Consider the following 23,936-nt stretch of genomic DNA (forward strand, 5'->3'; position numbering starts at 1 on the left):
CTGTGGATGCAGTTATTACGAAGCTGTTAAATTAGACTGAAACCTCATCTCATTATTGCTCACAAAAGACACACACAGTCTGGTTTTTAAGAACTGGTCAATAGAATTGTATGCTTCCCTCCCTTTCAGTCCAGTGAAGGCAGTTTCAGTTCAGAACTGTGCACTATGTGCGCAGGCTTCAGGGAAAGGAGAAACAGAACTGTTAGAATTGCTGAAAAGAGCTGGGACAGAGGACTGTTCTCTTTTATCCAGCTTCATTTCAGTTCTGCAGACATGTACTAAGTACCAACTCAGAGCCCTGTTTGTCATATGACTCCTTTTACACAACTTAGGTTCATAGTCTATCACTATCTGGAGACCTATAATAATCAGTTTAAAGCGAGGCAGGCCATTTGGCTTAGGCATAAAATAAGAACACTGAATTTAATGAGTTAAGGTTTTTTCTATACAAGAAAGAGAAGAACTTTCTCACAGTATTGCTGTAGATAGCGAGCTCTAACACTGTCAACCTTAGTAGTATTGTATGTGACCAAATACCTAAGAAAAATGATGCAAGGAAGGGAGGCTTTCTGTGCCTCACAGTTTGAAGGCCCACCATGGCAAGGCAAGTTGTGGTGACAGAGGGCAGGTTCTAGCTTGTGGCAGGAATGGGAGGCATATTGTAGTCAGAAGCAGACAAAAACGAATGCTGGCATCCACTGGGTTTTCTGCTTTCTATTTGGCCTAAGACCCCACCCATGGAACAGGATTGCCTACATTTGAGGTAGATCTTCCCATCTCCGTAAAACTTTCTAGAAATACCATTACAGACACACCTAGAAATTTTCCACTAAATGATTCTAAATCTCACCAAGTAGACAAGATTAACTGTCAAATATATTCTTAAAGTCTTCAAAGAAATTTTATATATCTTCGTATTGCTGCAGAAGAAATTAAAACACAGAACTTTAAAAATATTTTCTCTGATTTATTTTTTTATTTTATGTGTGAATGTTTTGCCTGCATTTATGTCTGTGAACCATGTGTGTGTCTGATGCCCAAGGAAGCCAAGAAAGGATCTAGATCCCTTGGGACTAGAGTTACAGACACTTGTGAACTGGTATGTGGGTGCAGGAACAATTTCCAGCAGATCTTCTGGAAGGGCAGCCAGTGTTTTTATCTGTTGAGTCATTTTTCCAGTCCAGACAGAACTTTTAAAAACAGGAATATACAAGAACATATTCCATAGAAACAAACTAGGTGTCCATGAACAGATAAACAGAAATTGTGGCTTATGAAACTCAGTGTTAGAAAAAAAAGAAGAGAGGGAGAGAAAGAATTAAAAAGAATATGCCCTCTATAATAATATGGACAAGCCCAAACATAAAAGGGTAATTCTACATAATTCTACTCATAGGAAGTATCTAAAATAGTCAAATGTATAGAAACAGACTAGAAGGGCAGTTGCCAAAGGAAACACAAGTTGTTACTCAGTGGGTATAAAGTTTCAGTGATGTATGGTAAGTTCCAGAGACCTACTGTACAACATAATGCCTATCCATGTGTGCTTAAGACATTGTTAGAAGTAGAGTTCTGGGGCTGGGGATTTAGCTTAGTGGTAGAGCGCTTACCTAGGAAGCGCAAGGCCCTGGGTTCGGTCCCCAGCTCCGAAAAAAAGAACCAAAAAAAAAAAAAAAAAAAAAGAAGTAGAGTTCCTGTGCTAAATGTTCTTATCACACACACAAAAGGAACTCATAATGAACAGAAAAAAAATTTGGAGCTGGTGACTATGGTTTTTACCTTGATTATGGTACCATAAGTATGTGCATGTAGCCATACTCATCAAATGATGTGCATTAAATTTGTGCATTCTTATATACAAATGAAACTTTTTATTTTTATGTGTGTATATGTTTTGCATGCATGTATTTCTATGTCCATAGGCCAGAGGAGGACATTGAAACTAAAGTATGGTCGTGAGCTGCCACATAGCTTCTAGTAATCAAACCTGAGATCTCTGGAAGAGCAGCCAGTGCTCTTTTTTTTTTTTTTTTTTTCTTTTTCTTTTTTTTGGAGCTGGGGACCGAACCCAGGGCCTTGCGCTTACTAGGCAAGCGCTCTACCACTGAGCTAAATCCCCAACCCCGCAGCCAGTGCTCTTAACCACTAAGCCATCTTTCTAGCCTCAAGAAAGCCACCCCTGAAAGCTAGGTTTTTAAAAGTATTTAGGCGGACATAGAAAGCTTCTCTGACAACTCCCACCACCCCAAGAGTAACAATCTAGATAGAAAGCCACTGAACAGAACTCTTAATAATGGTGATAGAGTGGTGCTGAAGTGTAGCTCTCCACAATTGATATCATCTGTAGGGGTCAGGTGGGAAGGACTCAGATTTCTTTAAGAGGCTGACCACTGGGAGTTATGGTGCTCCAGTGGATATATGGGCAACACATATTGGATGTTGCTGCTGCTTCTCTTTTTCCTCTTCCTCCCCGCCTCCTCTTCCTCCTCCTTCCTCTTTCCCCTCCTCCCCGCCTCCTCTTCCTCCTCCTTCCTCTTTCCCCTCCTCCCCTCCTCCTCTTCCTCTTTCCCTTCCTCCTCTTCCTCCTCCTCCTTCTTCTTCCCCCCTTCCTCCTCCTCTTTCTCCTCCTCCTTCCTCTTTCCCTTCCTCCCCTCCTCTTCCTCCTCCTCCCCCTCCTCCTCCTCCTCTTCCTTTTCCTCCTCTTCCTCCTCCTCCTGTTCTTTTTCAGGGGGTTGTCACAAGGGTGGGAGGCAGACCTGGGAGGACTGGGAAGTGAGTATGATCAGGGTGTGTGATGTGAAATTCCCAAATAATAAATAAAAATATTATATTGGAAAAGATACTACTACTCTGAGCACTTTAAGATATATGCTGAGATGTGTGTGCAAGAGTCTCCCTGGAGTTTATACCTCTGATTATAATTGCTAAATCACAGGGTAAATACATCCTCTGATCTATTCAGAATTCATATGATGCCCTACCCTAGTGTGACTCAGCAAGCCACACTTGGTATCAGATGTTGCCAGAGTAAGTATGCGAATCTTATCAATTGATCTATTATTATCATCCCTTTCAAATGTATATTCCTCTAGGCTCTAAACCAAACTATACCATTGCTTTAACTGTATGTCACTTTCACCTTTAGAATATAGAATAATTCCTGTATTTTTCTCTCTGTAACATTGACAAGGCCAGTCATTTTGTTAACTGAGACTCAGTTTTGGTATGTTTGACCTCAAAAATAACTGATTTGAAGGAAAGATGGTGCGTATGCAATGCTCTTGGCCCATCACGTTATAAATAGACTGGGTGTGTTCTAGTTGGAGTGATGTGAGCTTTGATCACTAGGTTGAGGTGCTGCCTTTTCCAGTTTCCTGGCCCTTCACACTCATTTTCTTTTGGATTCATTTTTAGGCCACTCTTTAGTCTCCTTTGCTAGATCCTCTTCTCTCTAACTGATGCACACTAATGCGTTTTAGAAGTGATCTTTCTTCTCTTTTCTTGATTATGCATTCATAGTCAACAATATCTCATTTCATCTAATGGTTTTACATATCAGTAAACACACTGATGAGTCTCAAATTTTTATCTTCAAATCCAGCATCTTCTTTGGATTCCAGGTTCAGATATATAACTCCCTAATTAACATTTCCATATTTTAACATCTGGTAGGCCACTCATAAGAAACAAGTTTAGAAGCTCAATTCCAGGTCTCTTTCTCCAGTGTGTTCCAAATCAATAAAAGGTGTCCTTATTCTCCCAGCTGGCCCAGCTAACAACACTGCATCAGGTAGGACTCCTCTCTTTCATTAGGTACGGTTGTGATTGAATGTGTTTGATATATTTTTCTGGTTTGTTTGCTAATCTTTGGCTATATCTAATCAAGTAGATGTAACTTTTATGTGAATACTGGGATCTGAACTTGGACCCTCATTCTTGTGTGGCAAGCACTGAGCCTTCTCCTCAGCCATATTTTGTCTTCTCTGTTTGTTTCTTTTATTCTGATACAGTTCATTTGAAGCATTTCAAACTCTTCCTCATGGTATCCAGTTCCTTCAAATTGATCCACCTTGTCAATCTAGATTATTTTTTCTGTTTTTAAACTTCACAAATTGTATATATATTCTGGCTTTTTCTTATTTATTTGGCTTATTTCACACAGCACATTTCTATGAGATTGAGCTGTGTCGTTGCAAATAAAAATGGTTAGCTGTAGTTCCTTTGTGTTTCTTGTGATGTTCCTCTGTATGCATATACTATATTTTTCAGAAATCTGTTCTACTGTTTGTCATTTGGATTCTTCCCATCATTTACCTCACAAAAAATGGGATAAATACCCAGCAGACGTCTGCTGGTGGCCATATCTTTTGTTGGGTCATAAGGCATACAACTAAATAATTTTCCAAAATGATGTACAGACGAGCAGTGTTGAATTCAATTGCTTCACATCCTTCACCACTGTTAGGGATGGGTTTTAATCCTTTTGATTTTGGAAACTTTGATGGAATGTAGTAATTTCAAGTGCTTTGTATGTTTTGTGTATTGTATTTATGTTGGTGTATGTGAGTGCTGGAGATCAGAGTTCAGATGAGCGTGCTTGTGCGACAAGCGCTTTACTGACTGTACCATCCCCTTAGCAACCCCCAACCTGTTTTTGCTTTTTGAGATGGGGTCTCATTGACCCACTGTACCAGGTAAATCTGGCAGTGAGCCCCAGGTGTCTTCCTGTGCCTTTCCAGAGCTAAGATTAAAAGCACACACTTCAGGGTTGGGGATTTAGCTCAGTGGTAGAGCACTTGCCTAGCAAGCTCAAGGCCCTGAGTTCGGTCCCCAGCTCAAAAAAAAAAAAGAAAGAAAAGAAAAAAGAAAAAAGAAAAAAAAAAAGCACACACTTCCACAGCCAGCGTTTTTTAGATGGATTCTGGGTTCAGACTTAAGTCTTTGTGCTTGCATAGCAAGCAGTTTAGTGGCTGAGCTATCTACCTAACTTGATCTACTCAGCCTTAGTGCCACTCTTCTCTAACCTATTCTCCACATTGCTCCTCATGTCCAGCTATTCTAACCTTCTAACCTCAGACACACTAACATGTTCCCTTGAGTGGAAACCGTGTCTGTTCTGTTCACTGTTCTACCTATTCCCCAGGACTCAAAACAGTATATAACTGATAGAAAGTGCTCAGAAGCTATTTGTGTGATGAATTAAGTATTCCTTATCTCTAAATATTCTCAATTTAAGGAGGAGATGGATGATTGACATAAAACTAAGGAGCCCTATAACACAGATTGCACAGAATACTTTGTAAGTGCTCACTCAGTGGTGTCCTGGTCAGAGAGGACTTCAGAGAAAATGGGGCCCTGTATTAAGCTTTGAGAACTAAGTATTGATACATGTATAACCAAAAACAATAAAAAGCTCAATAGATAGGACAAGAGGGATATAAAAGTAGATGACTCAGTGTGACACCAGGTATAGCTGGAGCACGAAGCAGAGGCTAAAGCTCACACTTTTGGAAATCACAATAAATAACTGTAAATTAATAAAGAGCAAACAAACATTTCAGGTTAAGGAGAAATGATTTTCATATTATTTTCACTCCCCTCACTGCAGTTTACGTGCTAAAACCTCAACCATGGTGATATGGCCTTGGCTGTCCCATCTCAGTTGAAAACAAAAGTTCTTTCCTCACTGAGTAACCTGGGAGAGACATTACTTCCTCTTTAATTAGTGTCTTTATCTCATCAGAAGAAGGGTGTAGACTCCTGAGCTCTGTCCCAGTTCTGAGCCTTTAGGACAGAAATGCAAGTTATTTTCCCTCTGGCTGGCTGGCAGGCTGGCGGGCTGGCTGATCTCAGGTCAATTTACACAATCTAGAGTTATCTGAAAGGAGGGAACCTCAATTGAGAAAATGTGTCCATAAGATCCAGCCGAAAGACATTTTCTTTTTAAGATTTATTTTATGTATGTGAGTACACTGCAGCTGTCTTCAGACACAGCAGAAGAGGGCATCTGATCCCATTACAGATGGTTGTGAGCCACCATGTGGTTGCTGGGGTTTGAACTCAGGTCCTCTGGAAGAGCAGTCAGTGCTCTTAACCTCAGAGCCATCTCTCCAGCTCCGAAAGACATTTTCTTAATTAGTGATTGATGGGGGAGGTCCCAGCCCATTTTGGGTGGCATCATCCTAAGGCTGGTGGTCCCGGGTTCTATAAGAAGGCAGGCTGAGCAAGGCATGCAGAGCAGACCAATAAGCAGCACCCCTCCAAGGCCTCTCCAGCAGGTCCTGCCTTCAGTGTCCTACCCTGTTTTGAGTTCCTGTCCTGACTTCCTTCAGTGATGGACTCAGATGTGGAAGTAGTGTGATCCCAGTTCACTTTCTTCCCGACTTGCTTTCTGGTCATGGTGTTTCACTGTAGTAATAGAAACTGTAAGACAAATGGAAATGTGGGTGGAAAGATGATGGAATGAATCTTTTTTCTTACAGTTGTGATTCCAAAGAATCCTTCCCCTTCGTCTGATGTGAGCACTGAGAAGCCCAGCATCAACAGCACCAAAACTGTCTTGGAGCCTCAGCCAGGGCAGAGAGGGCGCAAACCAGGAAAGAAGCGGGGCCGAACGCCCAAGATCCTTATTCCCCATCCCACCTCTACCCCATCCAAGTCAGCTGAACCTTTGAAATTTCCAAAGAAGAGAGGCCCCAAGCCTGGCAGTAAGGTAGGTAAAACGTTGGTTTCCCAGAAAGAGATACAGGAGAGCCAAGAGGCAACTCATTCATACGTTTCGCCTTGAAAAAGAGCACACCTAGCCATCTTGTCCATCTAGTGGATGGTTTTTTAAGGGGAAATCCTATGTTATTCCTATTTAGCACTTATCTGGAATTTGCTAATGTTAGAGTAGGAAACAAATTTTGATTTTTGAGAGGATCTATCTAATGTCTTCAACAGATAACAGTTCTGCCCCTCACTATCCTTCACAAAACAGAGATCTAACATGTAAACAGAGTATATTAATTCGGTCAATGTATTTCTTTTGTTATTCCTTCCATTTCTTTTTTTTTAAACTTCACTTAATCACTTAATGTCAGGCTATAATAGATGCTACCACACCCATATTGTGATACCTCAAAGCTCTGCGTGATACTACTAGCATTATTCTATTATGGAGTAAGTTAGAGCTTAGACATGTGAAATGGTTTAAGAGTGCAGTGATAAGTTCCTAGATCTAGTTCCAAGATTGCCACAACATACACACCTTCTACACCTAAGAGACATACATTTTCTTCTAATGTGGGAAAAGACCAAGTCCAGCTTTACTGATTTGTTACTGAAAGGACTACCTCTTGAGCCATCCCACCTATTCGTGGGTATCTTCCCTAGCAAAAGCAATGGTGTGAAAAGGCTTCTCTGTGGTCTCTGTCAGCATAGCATCTCATCTCCACTTGACGCCCAGTAATCAGCGACTTTTCAGACCCTCCCTCCTGAGTTGGATTGAGTCATCCTATGGAAATTTAACCCTGTTCACACTGGTTCTCCATCGCAGTTCCCATATTTCCCAGAGTTAGTTATTTGGCTGACTTATTTGCTATGTCTGTAAGTCACTCTAGCTAACCTGTGTCCTTACAGAATATGAGCTCCTCAGGGTCAATTACCTAATCTTTTCTCTTTTCTTCCTATGGTGCCTTATATCTTAGTCTCTTGGGAGATATTCTGTATATGGAGGATGGGTGGATGGATGGGTGGGTGGAAGATGGGTGGATGGGTGGATAGATGGATGATTTTAGTCGTAATGTTACTACTCTTAGTTATCTATTTTTTGATTGGATATGAATTCTCAATGTCACCACTTAATCTTTCTGTATAACATAGAATGCTATTTCTGATCTGTTGCCACTAATACCTAGCCCTGGTCCTTCCTTTTATCTACTAGTATACTTACTTTTACTCTTACTAGTATTACTATTACCATTACCACCACCACCACTACTACCTCTACCTATTACACAATTACTTTATTATACTCGTCTCTTTTTCATGTGTGGAGGAGAGGCTGCAGGCCTTAAGGATGCCAAGGCCAGAGAGGCATGTGGGTATGTCTTGAGGGTAATCAAAAGAGTGAATATGTATCTGAGAGATTCCAAAGATAAAACAAGGGCCTCCGTAAGTAGGAAATCACACAGAAGGCCTTTGTTTCAAATACAAGAACTATCTCAAAATAGTAGTAAGACCTATGGTTGCCAGTGTTTCTCATTTCCATTTAGAGAAAGAAAAAAGTAATAACATTAAACCATAAACATTAAACTTTCTTCTGCCTTTAGCTGCCCCATTTACAAAGGATTTGGAGTCCGTATGGTACGGAATTTAACATGGAAGCACATTAAGCTCTTTCTTTTGGGAAGATCAAAATTATATACATACATTCAGAAAATGTTCACTGAGGACTTTCAATACGTACAACTTTGGGGCCAATTACTAAGCAGAGAATAAAGATCACATGTGGTTCCACTGATAAACACGCTGGCCTCATGAGTACGCTGCGTGATAGGGAGAGAGGAGGAGGAGAGAAGTCACCTTTATGGTAGCAAACTTTTCCTCATCCGTTTTAACAGAGGAGACCTCGGACTTTGCTGAGCCCACCACCCACCTCACCAACAACCAGCACTCCTGAACCGGACACCAGCACTGTTCCCCAAGATGCTGCCACCATCCCAAGTTCAGCCATGCAGGCCCCCACAGGTAGGAGGATGGAACCAACTGCAGTTGCACTTGGGGCATGGTATCTACATTTCCTCTAGTCTTCTACCAGTAACCAGCCCTGTCCACTTGTAAATCTAGGTAGAATTTAAAAAAAAAAAAGCAAACTCCTTGGCATTTGAAATTGTCTTAGAGAAACTTTCATTTTGTCAGAGGGGGAAAACTGGGGCAACTGTCCTGTGAACTCAGAGCTGGGGCATCAGGGCTGATCGCAGATGGAGCACTCCCTTCTTAATGGCCCCTTAGAGCAGTCCAGGGAGGCTGCACCATTCAAATTTGGATGAAAAGCTTCCAAGTTTTTCCCCCCTCATTTTTTTTATTTTCTTTTTTTTATTGGCTAGATTTCTTTATTTACATTTCAAATGTTATCCTTTTCCAGGTTTCCTGTCCATAAGCCCCTTATCCCCTCCTCCTCCCCCATAAGGGTGTTCCCCCCCATCCACCCTCCCTTACCCACCCCCTGACATTCCCCTGCACTGGAGGTCCAACCTTGGTAGGACCAAGAGTTTCTCCTTCCATTGGTGCCCAACAAGGCTATCCTCTGCTACATATGCAGTTGGAGCCCTGGGTCAGTCCATGTATAGTCTCCATCATTAATGAAGACAAACCTTTTTACACAGTGAAAATGAATTTTACTTTGGAGACTAGTCAACAAATGATTGGCTAAAAGCAAAATCTCATAGTTGATGAGGATGAAAATCAACCTGGGGGTAGGGGTGGGGGTGTGAGTACAGGTGCACATGCAAAAGTCACACCTATCTGTCCCCATTTTATAAAATATCTGTAAGGGTAACCGTAAAATACCTGTACCTTTAAAACTTCAGTTACTGTGTAGTTACATCTGTGTGGATGGCGAAGAAATCAGAATGATCTCACAGCTGTTAGGGTAATCTTCCTCTTAGCATGAGTTAGTGTATCTCTGTCCAAACCCCAAAATGCCAAGAAACAGAAGGGTACTCAGCCACCGCTTTCCCTCCAGATAGCTTCAAAATGCAGTGCCTTCCTGGAGCATGCACAAGGTCTGTGTCTAGGTGCCTGGTTATTGTTTGACTTTTGGTTGGGGAAGGGTTCATACGAATTTTCTGTTGTTCCAAAACAATTCATTGAAGAAACTATCTTTACTCCTTTGTCAAAAACAAGGTGAATTCCTGTGAGTTTATTTCTGGGCTCTGTAATGTCCTGTTCTGTTTGCCCACTTGCCAGTATACACTCTATGGGTGCAATGACTGTATGCTAAGTTTTAAGGTCACGAAGTTTCAGCCCCCAACTTTACCTTCACCTTTAATACTCTATGGGATAGTCTGGGTCTTTCGCCTCTCTAAGTAAAACTCAGGTTCCACTTATTGCTCTTCCAAAAACAAAAACCAAAACCAAACTTCTGGGAGTTGCTTAGGTGTACATGTGTAGCACATGTATGCAGGTGCCCGTGGGAGCTGTAAGTGGACATCAGATACTAGCAACTGGAGTTACAGGCAGTTGTAAGCCATGCAGTGTGGGTGCTAGGAACGGAACCCATGGTCTTCCTGTAAGAGAACCACCGAGCCATCTCTCAGGCCGACTTTCTGGGGTTATGATTGGCATTAGAACCTCTAGATCACGTTAGGAAAGACTGATTTCTTAACAGTGAGTTGTATTATATTCTCTATTAATTTGGAATTTTTATTTCTTGGTTTTTTTTTCAGAATAACAATTTTAATAATAAAAATCTCATGCACGTTTATTATGTTTATACCTTTGTTGCTATTAAAACATTGTTAATACTGAGTGAAATGATTGACTTTTAAATATTAACCTTATATTCTGCAGCCTTTTATAATTACTTTTTAGTTCCAAGTTTTTGTTTGCTTGCTTTTTTAAAATCAGTTTTTTCACATTCTATATGTAGATAATCATGCGTGATCCAGGACAGGTTGTTTATGTCCTTGTATGTTTACTTTTATTATTTCTTCATATCATAGTCCGCTATCTAGAACTCCCAGTAAGATGTTGAAGAGATGAGAGAGGGCTTTCCTCCTCATCCCAATGAGAATTTCCTTAGTTCCTCACCACTCAATGTGCCAACTGGAGGAGTTTTATAAAAGTTATTTAACAAGTTAAAGAAATTCCCAATTTATGTTCTGAGATACTTTATTGTGAAGGAGTGTTGTATTTCTGAATATATTGATGTGTTTTTAAATTTAACTTGTAAATATGATGATTAAGAAGATGTTTAAAATATTTTGAGGTAAGGCCTTGCTATATATAGCCATGGCTGGCCTACAACCCAGCACATATCCAGCTCACAGTTACCATTCTTTAATGTTAGCTCCCCCTGCCATACTTGGATAAATCCTGTTTGTTTGTGTCACTCGATCCTTTCTGTATGATATTGGATACTTTCAAATGTTTCATTGAAGATTTTGACATCTGTGTTCCTGAGAGGTGTTTTGGCCTACAATTTGTTTTTATTGTTCTATCTTTGGTTTGGGTGTTAAAATAATGCTGACCTCATGAGTTTGATAAGCACTTCATCTGTTTTTATCTTCTAAAGGAGATTGTGTGGAATTGGTATAATTTGTTGCTTAAATATTTGGTAGAACTTGCCAGTATTTGATTTGTTTTATATGTATGTATGTATGTATGTATGTATGTATGTATGTATGTATGTGTATGTATATACGTGTGTGTGTGTGTGTGTGTGTGTGTGTGTGTGTGTGTGTGTGCCTATTCTGATTGTATTTTCCTTTTTGTTGGGGAAAATTTCTCATTATTCTGCTCAGACTGGACCTGAACTCCTGCTGAGCTCGCACAGTCAGAGCTTCGTTTCCTGAGAAGCTGCAGTTACAACTGCATAGCCCTGTGCTCAGCCTCTGTCTTCCTACCTGCCTGAGTCTCAGGAGATGGTCTCTTATCCAGCTGGTCTATTCATCTAGGTCAGTTAATTTTTGGACAAATAAAATTGTATTACTAATATTCTCTTTTTTTTCAGTTTCAATATACTTTGACCATACTCTTTCCCCCTCCCCCAGTTGCCCCCAGATCCTCCCCTCCTTCCTAACCACTAAATTCATGTTCTTCTCTCGATATCAAAAAGAAAAAACAAAACAAAAAATCAAAAGAAAAAACACAAGTATGTGACAAAAAAAGTCAAAGAAAAACAAAAACTTTGGAGACCTTTTTATGTTAGCCAGCTACTCTTTGTTATGGATCAGATCCTGGAGTATGTGTGGTTGATATACTCAGTATCCCTCCATCAAAGAAAACTGAGTTTCCCTTTCACAGCTGGTAGCAATTACAAACAGGTTCTTGGTGTCCCCTCGAATGATTTGAACTTGTGTGGGCCACAGTCTCTGAGCTTAGATGTTTATCAGCTCTGTTGTGCCTGGAAGACACTATTTCCTTAAAGTCATCCACCACCTTGACTCTTACAGGGTCTCTCCTTTTCCACTTAGATCTTTGAGCCATTAAGGGGTGAGTGCTTAAAACTTTCTCACTTTGCACATTATCCAGTTGTATCTTTGTTAGTTTTCATCTACTACAAGAAGACGCTTCTCTAATGAGAGCTGAACTACAGGCGTGCTAGTGTGTCATTAGGAGTCAGTTTATTAGCAAAGTAATAGTAGGTTTTCCCTCGGGCCCATGACATCTAGTCCCAGGTTCTTAGCCACTTCATCCACGTCAGGCATGGGTTCCATCTCATAGAATGGGCCTTCAATTTTTTTTAAAAAAAGGAAATGTAGTTGGTTACTCCCATAATGCTTGTGCCACTATTTCACCAGTCTGTCTTGTAGGCCGGTTGCTGTGATAGGTCATAGAGTTTGTACCTGGTGAGAATGATGATTACAGTAGCCTGGACAAGAGGCTGTAATATTTAGGAGACAGCCCATGGGATCCATTTGATCAGCAGCTCAACAGTATGTAACCCATCCTGGCACAGGAGGCTTTAACTTAATGGCTTAAGATGTCTAGCTGGGGCATTATCTCCTCCATGGTGACTCCACTTAAATTCCTTTCACATGTGTGTATATTTTGGGAAGCTTCTAGAGTAGGTTTCATTTAGCTTCTCAAAAGGCCTTTAGTATTAGTGTCTCTTCCCATAGTCTCTCCTTTACCCTGCTCTCCCGCCCCCTCCCCATTTAATCTTCCTATTCTTGTTCCCCTTTATCTCTTTATAACACTATATTCTATTTCCCTCTCCTTGGAAGATCCACTCTTTTTCCTTATTATCTGCTTAATCTCTGTAGTTACTAGAAGCACATATATCTAAAGTTACAAGCTAAATAAGAGAAAACATGGAACATTTATCTTTTGGGGTCTGGGATATCTCTCTCAAGATGATTATTTCTAGCTCCATCCATTTACCTGTAAATTTTATAATTTCATCATTTTTAACAGCTGAATAATACTCTTTTGTGTACATGTACATTTTCCTTCTCTCTGCCCATCAGCTGATGGACATCTAGACTCTTTCTAGTTCCTGGATGTTATGAATAGAGCAGCGATGAGCATGGATGAGGAAGTGTCTCTGTAGTAAGATATCAAGTCCTTAGGGCCAGTGTGTGACCTTAGCTGTATGTAGGAATGTTTCTTTATGATATTTGGTGCCCTTGTATTTGGTGCATAAATGTTTAGAACTGTAATATCTTCCTGGGGTGGTTTTTTTTCCATTTCATAAAAATGTAGTATACCTTCCCTATCTCTTCTGATTAATTTTTGTTTTAAAATCTATTTGGTCAGATTATAGTCTGCTTGTTTATTGGCTCCATTCACTTGGATACTGTTTTCCATTCCTTTACCCTAAGGTGATAACTGTCTTTGATAGTGAAGTATGTTTTTGGATATAGCAGAAAAATGGATCCTGTTTCCTTATCCAAACTTTTTATTTAGAAAATGAGAGTATTGATATTGAGTGATACTATTAAGCAATGTTTACTAATTCTTATTTTTTGTTGTTATGATATGGTATTATTCTTTTTATTGTCTGTTTTGACATTTAATCTTTATGTCCTTATTGGTCTAGCTAACCTTCCTTTCAGACTAGAAGTTTTTCTTCTAGTGCCTTCTGTAAAGCTAGATTATAGACAAAAATTGTTTGTTTTTATCCTGAAATGTTTCTTTCTCAATCTGTTGTAATTGGTAGTTTTGCTGGGTATAGTAGTCTGAGCTAGCATCTATAGTCTTTCAGTTTGTAAAACATCTGTCCAGGCTCCTCTGCAGGTGTTATTCTAATGGACCTTCCTTCATATGTGACCTGGTCTTCTTCCTGTGCTGCTTTCAATAGCCTTTCTTTGTTCTGTGCATTCAGTGTTTTGATTATCCTGTGGTGTGAGGGTTTTCTTTTCTGGTCCTGTCTATTTGGTGTTCTGTATGCCTCTTGTACCTTGATAAACACCTCTTTCTTTAGATTGGGGAATTTTCTTCTATGATTTTGTTAAAACTACTTTCTGTGCCTTTGACCTCGGTTTCTTCTTTATACTCCTTTATACCTATTATTCTTACATTTGGTCTTTTAATAGTACCCCAGGTTTCCTGGATGTTTTGTACCTGGATTTTATATCTAACATTTTCTTTGACTGTGGTATTCATTTCTTCTGCCATCCCATGAAGACCTGAAATCCCCTCATCTATGTCTGTTGATATGTTGGTGAGGCTTTTCTTTTGACTTCCTAAGGTTTTCATTTTGAGTTTTATTTTGACTTAACTGTTTCTTAGCAATTCTATTTGCTAAATTCTTCTTTCGTGTCTTAAATTGTTTTCATTATTTCATTCAACTACTTCTGTTTTCATGGTCTTCATTAGGCATTTATTAATATCCACTCAAAGGTCCTCAGAGTCTACTACAGTAGGGTTGCTGGCTTTCTGCTGGAGACATATTATCTTGGTTGTTCATGTCTGTGTTTTCGCTGGGATCTAGGCATCTGGAGTTGTTACTTTTTTTAGATGTCTCTTGGTATAACTATCTAGTCTTGCCTTTGATGGATAGTTCTGTCCTTTCATTGCTATTGTCCCATTCTGGGTTCTAGCCAAGGGTGGCGGCTGTGGGGTTCCTGATAGAGAGTGGTTCTGAAGGTCAGCAGAGAGTCACAAAGATGGAGATAGGCTAGATGAAAAGACCAAAAATGGCAACAGAAAACTGGGGTCTTCCTCAGCCCACACCAAAGCCCGGTTCCAAGGAGATCCATAGCGGTGTTATCCTTATATGACATGTAGCATCGTGTCCTTCATCATTCTCACGTAAGTGACTGTGTCATCTCTGTCTTTTCCCAAAACCAACCTTTGATTTCATTGTGATTTTTTCTTTAAATTTCATTAATTTCTTCTCTCATTGTTATTATCTTCTAAGACTGGGTTTAACATTCTCCTTTTTGAGTTTCTTTGGGTGTAAACTTGTATTTTTGACTTTAATTTTTCCTAAATCTGTGTTCATTGTTATGCTTTTTCCTCTCAACACTGTTTCTGTTGTATTTCACAAGTTTCAGTAAGATTTTTTTACATTTTAATTTAGGAAAAAGTATTTGAGGTGGGTGCTAGAGATGGCTCATCAATTAAGAGCACTGGCTTCTCTTCCAGAGGACTAGGGTTCAATTCCCAAAACCCACATGGCAGCTCACAACTGTCTGTAACTCCAGTTCGGGATCCAACATCCTCACACAGACACATATGCAGTCAAAATACCAATGCAAATGAAATTTTTAAAAAACAATTTTTAGTATATTTTTAATTTGTCATACTGTTTACTTGACTATTTTAGAAACACTGGTTTCTATTTTGAATTTGTTCAGGTGTCCATTCAGGCCCTGGGTGGAGGTGGTCTCTCCCTCTCTCCCTCCCTCCCTCCCTCCCTCCCTCCCTCCCTCCCTCCCTCCCCACCCCCTCTCTCTCTCACTCACTCATAGCCTCTCTACCTGTGGATTAGGATGTAGTTCTCAGTTCTAGCACCATGTATGCTGCCATGATGAAAATGGACTAAACCTCCTTGGAATACTCATGGTACCAATTAAATGGGGTTTGTTTGTTTGTTTGTTTTCTAAGAGTTGCCTTGGTCACACACATGAGTAGTGGTCTTTAATCCCAGCACTCAGGAAGCAAGCAGGCAGATCTCTGTGAGTTTGAGGCCAGCATTACCTACATAGTGAGTTCCAGGATAGCCAGGGCTCTGAAGGGAAACCCTGTCTCAAGAAAAAACAAAACAAATAAACAAAAAAGGAGTTGCTTTGGTCATGGTGCCTCTTCACAACAGTAGAACAATGAGTTACTAAGACATTGGTATTATTTCATGTATATTTAAGCATACAAATATTCACATATAAGCCCAGGTAATCAAATATGTTATTGATAATTATTTAGAATAAATTTTAATAATTAAAAATAAAAATGTCTGTCTTCATTTAGTCTTTCTTACTTTTCTATTTATTTAGTTGCTCTGGGAATCCAGGCTAGTGCCTTGTACATACTAGGCAAGTGTTGTATCACTGAGCTGTACTCCTTAGCCCTGCCTTTCTTAGAAATTTTCTCTTTGCATGATTTCTGAGATGTTATCCTATAGGTGAGATGATTTTTCCCACCTGACTTTTTTTTTTTGGTGGGGGGGAGTCTGGTGTTTGTTGATGAGCTTTTGTTTTGATTTTTTGGTATTTTATTTTGAGACAGTCTTTCAACATTGACCTTGAATTCTTTGGACAACTGATTCCTTGTTCATCTTATCTTAGAGTTTCTTATTGCTGTGATAAAACAGCATGACAAAAAACAATTTGCCACATCAATCATCTGTCAAGAAAATGACCAACAGATTTGCCTGTAGACCAATGAAATAGAGGCATTTTTTTTCAACTGAAATACCTCTTCCCAGACACTAATGCCCAAGCCCCAAACTTAGCATAGGCATTATTTCAACTATATTGTATTGGTCAGTGAACCATGCAACCTAAATTCAAGAATAGGGAATCCCTAAGGGGACCTCACCTCTCAGTGGAGGAGGATTAAAGAATCATGAGCTATATTTTAAAACCACCTCAGACAACTCCCTAAATATAAGTTACTTATATTTTCCTACTTGAGAAATTAACTCTCAGTCCTTCACATGACTCTTCATCTAAAGTGTCATGCCTTTGCAATGTCAGGCAGCAGGTCCTCTGAACGAGGTGCAGGAACATGAGTCCTCTTAAGTGAAACTCAGCAGCCACAGGCCTTGGATGTGATTCTTCATCAGAAGACCCGTGAAGTAAAGACTCCCATGGTGCTCGTGTGACCCTGGACAGGGTTGGGATGAGTGTGTCGCAATCACTAATTGCAGAAATTGTGACGCTCAAGTGAGCACATGTGGCCGTCCCTTAGCTAGGTTGTGTTGTTTCTTAGACATCGTGTCTTCTGTTCTGTCCTTTGCCATTGGACAAGTAGGTGTTCTCCTTGCTCCCTGCCTATGAAAAGTTGAGACTCTAAGAAGATGAAGAGATGGGGCTAGGAGAACGGGGTTTTCCATTTGTACTGCCGCTGAACCTTCTAAGTCCACACTGGCAACCATTCTAACAAAGGACTATCTTAACAGTTTGAGGAGTTTTTCTGAGTAGCATCAAGGTTCAAGACAAGAGCCACAACAGGTCTCTGAAGATGAACTCTTCTCTACTTTGTGCCTCTTCTGCAGCTACAGCTAAAAGACAGCACCCTGGAGAATCTTAATAATTAAAGAAAAAGAGGCCATGAATCTGAGAAGGAATGGAAGGAGGAGTGAAATTTATGTAATTTTAATTAAAATGTTTTTAAATTGTTATGTGACAAAGAATCTGCCAGGATTTTCCTTAACAAATTCCTATGGAAATCTTTGGTCTGAAACAAATCTGTGAAGCATGTTCTTGTATCTTTCTGACTTTGGTCTGGTTTGGATTTTTGAGACAGGATGTCGCTATATAGTCCTGGTTGGCCTGGTATTCATGATGTAGACCAACCTGTCCCTGATATAAATGCTGGGATTAAAGACATGTGTCACCATGCTCCTACCTTCTTTCTTACCTCTTAAAAAGGGATTTTCTCTCTCATCTTACATTTTATTTTAAGCAGTAAGAAGGCAGGCAACACTCTGATGGCTTTAAAGAACCTTAGCTATTTCATTGAGCTCATCAAGTACAGTCCTGTTTTGTTGTTATGGTCCACAGTCATACCAAACCTTCAGTCCCTTCTTGGCACGTCCCCCATCCCCATCCTCCACCTTCCAGTCACATTGTCTTCACCTTCCTTTAAACTCACACTGATAACTTTCTGGGCAACGTTAGGCTTCCACTGAAACTCTTTTAGAGGAGCTAGGAATGTAGCCCAGTGGTAACCAACCATTTGCTTGGCTTGGATGAGGTCCTGGATTTGAGCTCCAACACCAAAGAGAAAAACAGACCAGTGGTGTGAGTTTGCAGTACTTTGCTTCTGGTACTTTCACCTCTGGGTCCAAAGCTAGTGCCATATGCTTGGTATTCGTTACTGGAGCAGCGTGTATTGGAATTTATTCTGATAAGCTTTTGCTGTGTGACAAACTACTACAGAACTAAATTTTGAAACACTAAAAGGTGGCAGGGTAGAGACAGCCCATCTATTGTATACAGTGACAGATTGGGCCGGGGGAGGGGGACTGACTAGGTTTGGGGATTCACTTTTACTCATAGCTTGCATATTGGTTCTGCCTGTTTCTCCATGTGAACCTCTCCACAAAACAATGTTTTCTCACACATAGTACTTTGGGACCAAAGAGTAAATATCTCAAGAAGTAGGAAGTAGAGGCTGCTGGTTTTTTAATCCTAGGTCCAGACCTGCTGCTGTGTATTGGTCAAGTGTGACAGCAATCAGTATGAGTATGTCAAAGACTTTCAGAGCCATGCTCTAAGACATCTTCTAGAGGTTGCATAGTTTGGTCTTTGGTATTTACATCAATGAAGTAAATCTTAGTTGCCAGTCTGTTGTACACTCATATGGTTTGCTGAGTTTTAATAAATCTCTCCACCCCCACTGCAATGAAGACACAGGACATTCTGCTGCCCCAGAAGTTCCCTCAGGCTCCTTGCAGTCAGTGTCTGCCTCCACTCTGATTGCAGAATTTCTACCATAAATTAGAGCTCCAGACCTTGAATTCGATATAAATTAGTCATGCCGTCTGTATGTACTCTTGCATCTCATTTCTTTTACTCAAAAACATTTTTGAGAGTCACCTATGTTGCTGCTGTCCATAGTTCAGGGTTTTCTTGTATCCTTTAGACGCATAGTTTGTGTGTTTCATGCTCCTGGTGATGGTTTTAATTTGAGTTTATTATAAATAAACTACCATGGATATTTATATTCTTATTAGAAGTGTCTTGTCTCTGATGTCCTCCATTTTTAGTGATTTTAGAACAAAGGCTACACTGCCAAACATGAAAATCCTCTCTTTTTCTTTTTCATTTCTTTTCTTTTTACTTTTTGCTTTTTGCTATTTGTTCTTGTTTGTTCTCTTAAATTTGGGAAGGTTTCGAGTCTACTTATTTTATCTCTCTCTCTCTCTCTCTCTCTCTCTCTCTCTCTCTCTCTCTCTCTCTCTCTGTGTGTTTTGATGGTGGTGTAGTCTGTACTTATATGTGTGTGCATGTAGAAGCCAATAGTTTTCTCAATCTCTTTCTACCTTATTCACTGAGGCAAGGTCTCTCAGTTGAACCCAAAGCTCACCAATATGAGATAGTCTAGGTAGCTAGACTGAGCCTTCTTTTCAGAGATTGACCCTTATACCCACCCTTGTGAGTACTGTTTTCCTGCCGAGTCAGCTATCTTAAGTTAGGAGATGAGGCAGTTTGATTGAGAGTCTTCTTCAGAGTTTACATTTTCTTTTCAGGAACCAGAAAACAAAACACAAGGTCTTTGCCTTGATTTCTTGTCTATGTTGTTCTTCTAATAGGCTATGTTCCCAGAGCTCTTGGTGGTGCAGCTTGGGCTAGTGGTAACTAGGCACAGGATTTTCCAAACCTTCTTCTTTACCATCCACAGTGTTCTGCAGCATAGCTGGGAGAATCCCAGTGGAGCCAAGTCCAGAGGTTAGCAGCTGGAAGAGAGCTGCTCTGACTTGTCTCTGCCAGGCACACTGTAAGGTTCTTGGGTTCTTTGTTTCCCGTAGTTTGTATCTACTTGAACAAGAGCGGCAGCACGGGCCCCCACTTGGATAAAAAGAAGATCCAACAACTCCCTGACCATTTTGGGCCAGCCCGTGCCTCTGTGGTGTTGCAGCAGGCTGTCCAGGCTTGCATTGACTGTGCTTATCACCAGAAAACTGTCTTCAGCTTCCTCAAACAGGGCCATGGCGGTGAAGTCATCTCAGGTAAACACTTTTGGGATAGTTTGGCCTCCTAACCAGAGTGGCAGACCTGCACTATGATGAGAGATCCTAATACTGAGTCACACTCATAGCCTCTGGAGAATGCAAAAGTATCCCCTTCATTAAGAGTCCTCACTGCTAGCCCCCAGACTCTGCTGAACCATGTGCCATATAGTTAGTATATCCCATATACCTCTGCCAAAAATAGCCAGACAGACTGCCTAGCATCGCTTCCAAACTTTGGTCCACACACAGAAAATATGAGTGTGGCTTAAAGCCATTTCATGGGTAAAATACATAGAGACTATGTTGCTGCAACAAGAGAATTTCCTCAACTGGCTTCAGAGGACCTCTGATCTCCTTTCACCCTGCCTCCTAAGCTTCTGGGCCTATAGGACCCATACAGGGGAGCTGAATCCAGGATAGAGGGTGGTTCTTTTTTTCACAGTAACTACTATTCCTGCTATGCCCTGTTTCCGTTTCAGTTTTCTTAAGTCCAAAATCTAATTTTTACCTGCCAAGCCTACAATGGCCTGACCTACCTTACACCGTCCAGTCTTTACTGTGATGCTGCTTTACAGCCCCTCCCTTTCCTCTATAGCAAGCTGCTGTGGTGTTAAGGAGCCAGCTGACAGGGAGCATAAACAACCCAGTCGTCTCTTCAGCAAATACCTGCTGGTCAAGAAAAGGGAAAACAGACTATGACAGGCTCATATCTGCAATGGTGGAAAAGAAAATCTATGTAATCTGTGGAAGGGTGACAACAGAAATGTTATGGAGCCAAGTGTAGGTAGCCACTGGATGCATGGAGGATGGGAGCTGCTGAGACATTCAGACCCAGTCCCCTGAGGCCCCAACCACTCTGCCCTCTGCAATGTCTGTCTTCCTAACTGCCTGCAATTGCTCTTCACCTCTACTGCCTAGAGTTCTTCTCTTTAAAACTTTGCTGAGACTGATTTCTCTCCCCAGATTTCCCTTTCCTCACTTCCCTCAGAGACAGTCACATGAGCCTTTTGCTTTTTAAAAATTATGACAATATCTTGATAGAAATAGATAGTACATAAAAATAAAAACAAGCATGAAACATTTCCCAGTGTTGCCCAAATCCAGTATCCTGATATAAATTGGAAAGTGTATGCTTAGGCTGCTGCTAGCAATAGCAGTATTATCTCCAACATAGCTTCCCTACTGTTGGGCAGTGTTCTTGTGAACACAGCACCCTAGGTGAGCACACTTCCTGAAAGAGGCCCAGCTAGGTGATGGAGCAGATAGCTTTATGTTCATAGTTGTTTGCACAGGTTGAGTCAAATCATACCAGAGCCCTGAGGGTGCAACAGCCTGGCACTCCCTTGATTGCACACCCTTTGGAGTTGAGGCAAAAATCAATGCCCTGGAGCAAGGGAAAGCAGCAGGAAGAAGAGCAGCGGGCAAGCAGCCTGGCGCTGCCTTTTTGTAACCTGCCAAGCCCAGGACACACGGTGAGCTGAGCTTCTCCAGCCAACACTACACTGCACTGTACAACTTACTTGCTTTGTTTACTTAACTCCACAGCCGTGTTCGACCGGGAACAGCACACACTCAACCTCCCAGCCGTCAACAGCATCACCTATGTCCTCCGTTTCCTGGAGAAGCTCTGCCACAACCTTCGGAGTGACAATCTGTTTGGCAACCAGCCCTTTACACAGACTCACGTGTCACTCACTGCCACAGAGTACAGCCACGGCCACGACAGGTACCTACCAGGTAGGAGCTGGGATGGGGCCTGGGCAGCCCTCAGATCTGGAAGCCTAGCACCCACTGTCCAGAGATCTGGTTTCCTGCCCTTTACCCTTGCCACAACCGGGTTACATCTGGCGGTTTTGCTTTTCTGCCACTTTAACTCTTCAGAATTTCCGTCCCTTTGTACTCTCTCTTTCCTCTGGACCTGTCTCTAGAAGTTGTCCTGTGATTTCCTTGTGTGCAGCCCATGAACCCGGCATCAAAGGCCTCATGTAGCCCTCCTTTGCTAGCTACAAGGTTCAGTCTTAGGCTAGAGATTGAGAAAGTTGTTCCTTGTTGATTAGCTGTCCATTCTTTTCTTTGGCACGTGGCCCTAACTTCTAGCATTGCCAGTCTAACAAGTCCATTCAAGTTCCTGCTGTTTCCAACTAGGCTGGAAAATAACTTTTTTGTTAATATACCACAATGAGAAAGCGGATGCCACGTGGCTAGGTCAGTGACTAAGCACTTCCTAACCGAGCTTGAAGAATGAGAGGAGCTCAGCATCTCTGATCTGGAATACTGGACACAGAACGAGGGAGGGAAGAAAGCTTGGTCCAAACATAGAGAGGTAGGTGGCTGTTAAGGAGGAGGATTGTTCTTTAAAAGACACCTGTGATGCTCTTTAGTAGAGAGGAGGTGCTGTCAACCTGGGGCTACTCTGTCTATCTTGGGGTGCAGGAATCTGAAAGGTGCTCTGGGGGCCTCTGCAGGAGTCTCATTCCCACACTCCCTTTCCTGTTGCCTTTTCATCGAAGTCTTAATGAAAAGACTTCTGACGGAAGTATTACTTATGGAGAATGTACCCAGGGAAGAGAGCACACACCAGTCTCTTCTGACCCCTCTATACTTCTGCAACAAATGAGAATTGCTTATGTAATTTGGGGTGAAAAGATACCTACACTACTCATTTGCCTGCATGTTAACCAAACATCTGGTCCCTGCAGCTGTACCAGGCCTCTCAGGTTGTTCTTTTCTTCAGAGGATACTTCTTAAACTACCTATTCTAAATTGCTTTTTATTTGTATTTTTTTTAACATCAGAACCTATAAGAACAGTCATTCAGTTAGAACGTTGTATTGGATAGACTGGAGTTGGTACAAAGACAAAGTGTTAAATATTCCCAGCCATTGCCATGTGGGAGCCCTGGGCTGTTTCCCTAACTAGAGGCCTAACTGGAAATCTGAAGAGGATGTGCATGAGAGGGAGCGGCATGTTCAGAAGGGCAGCTGCTCAAAGGAAAGAAACTCAGAATGTTTCCATAGAACACTGCCCCTCATGAACTGGGAAAGTACAGCAGCAGTAGTACTCAGAGGCTGCGGGGGACACGCCCACAATGGGCCTCTAGTCGTGACAAAGAGCAGGGGTGTCCTTTCCAGCTGTTACTGTGTCCTCCCTCGACCCCATGTGAGACAGGCTGCACCAACTCTGAGCCTCTCTGCTCACCAAGCTGTTCCTCGTGGAAGGTTTTCAGTGTGCTGTCTAGTTGCATCCTGCCTTCTGTTTGCTTCTTAGAAGCAGCTTTAACTGTGCCCAGACAAGCCAGGGCTTTGTCTAGACTTCTGACTCCTCACTCTGTAGCTTGTCTTCTCTGCCTCTGATACCTCGTTGGCACCTATATTTTTCTGGTTACTTACCCACCCTCTTCAGAGAGCTCCATCAGTACCCATAGCTTTCTTTTGCTTTTCCCTTGAACCTGTTTGGCTTTTTTTATTCTGTTTTGTTCCATTCCTGCAACCCTGCCTAATCATACATTTCTACCAGTGTGGTGCCCCTGGTGCCCATCTGTGTACCATCATAGTGCCCTACCTCTCTGGACTTGGCTTGGCTAACCACGTACTTATTATGTAACAGCAAGCCATGGAAAGTCCATCTCCTTTTAAGCTTCCCTACCTAAACTGAGACTGACTGTTTTCACTGCTATTATTTTGGAAACTTGCAAACCTACAGAAAAGTTACAACAACAAAAGTAAAATGAGTCCTTCACCAAGAGTTACTTCTAACTTTTGCAGTATTTACTGTTTCGCTGTTCACACATATATTTGTATCTATGTATTTAATACATATCCATGATATGTCTTCTGTTTATTTAACACACAAGAATTAACTGCAAGTGAAATTTTTGTCTTGTTTG

General features: G+C 41.2%; 2 protein-coding genes across 51 annotated transcripts in view; one reads left to right on the forward strand and one right to left on the reverse strand.

Annotated features, from left to right (window-relative positions):
- The window catches only part of Scmh1 (Scm polycomb group protein homolog 1), a 124,621-nt gene that overhangs the window by 89,908 nt on the left and 10,777 nt on the right, over positions 1–23,936 (forward strand). For 32 of the 45 annotated variants that reach the window (XM_087549916.1, XM_087549928.1, XM_087549922.1 and 29 more), the window contains 4 exons: positions 6,483–6,712; positions 8,604–8,730; positions 19,847–20,047; positions 21,596–21,787. In XM_087549916.1, the coding sequence (XP_087406042.1) occupies positions 6,483–6,712; positions 8,604–8,730; positions 19,847–20,047; positions 21,596–21,787 (750 nt within the window). Of the gene's footprint in view, positions 1–6,482; positions 6,713–8,603; positions 8,731–19,846; positions 20,048–21,595; positions 22,374–23,936 lie in introns of all 45 variants that reach the window. The other 13 variants (XR_015619861.1, XR_015619862.1, XR_015619867.1 and 10 more) reach the window with 2 other exon arrangements.
- Ctps1 (CTP synthase 1) overlaps positions 1–23,936 on the reverse strand; it is an 84,943-nt gene that overhangs the window by 11,961 nt on the left and 49,046 nt on the right. For 2 of the 6 annotated variants that reach the window (XR_015619741.1, XR_015619740.1), the window contains exon 19: positions 6,300–6,423. The exons of 2 other annotated variants lie outside the window; for them this stretch is intronic. The gene's annotated coding sequence lies outside the window, so the exon portion shown is untranslated. Of the gene's footprint in view, positions 1–5,935; positions 6,424–23,936 lie in introns of those variants that run through there. 2 more of the 6 variants (XM_087549284.1, XM_087549281.1) reach the window with 1 other exon arrangement.

Source organism: Rattus norvegicus, chromosome 5 (assembly GCF_021556685.1).
Source record: "Rattus norvegicus strain SHRSP/BbbUtx chromosome 5, alternate assembly SHRSP_T2T, whole genome shotgun sequence".
NCBI lineage: Eukaryota > Metazoa > Chordata > Mammalia > Rodentia > Muridae > Rattus > Rattus norvegicus.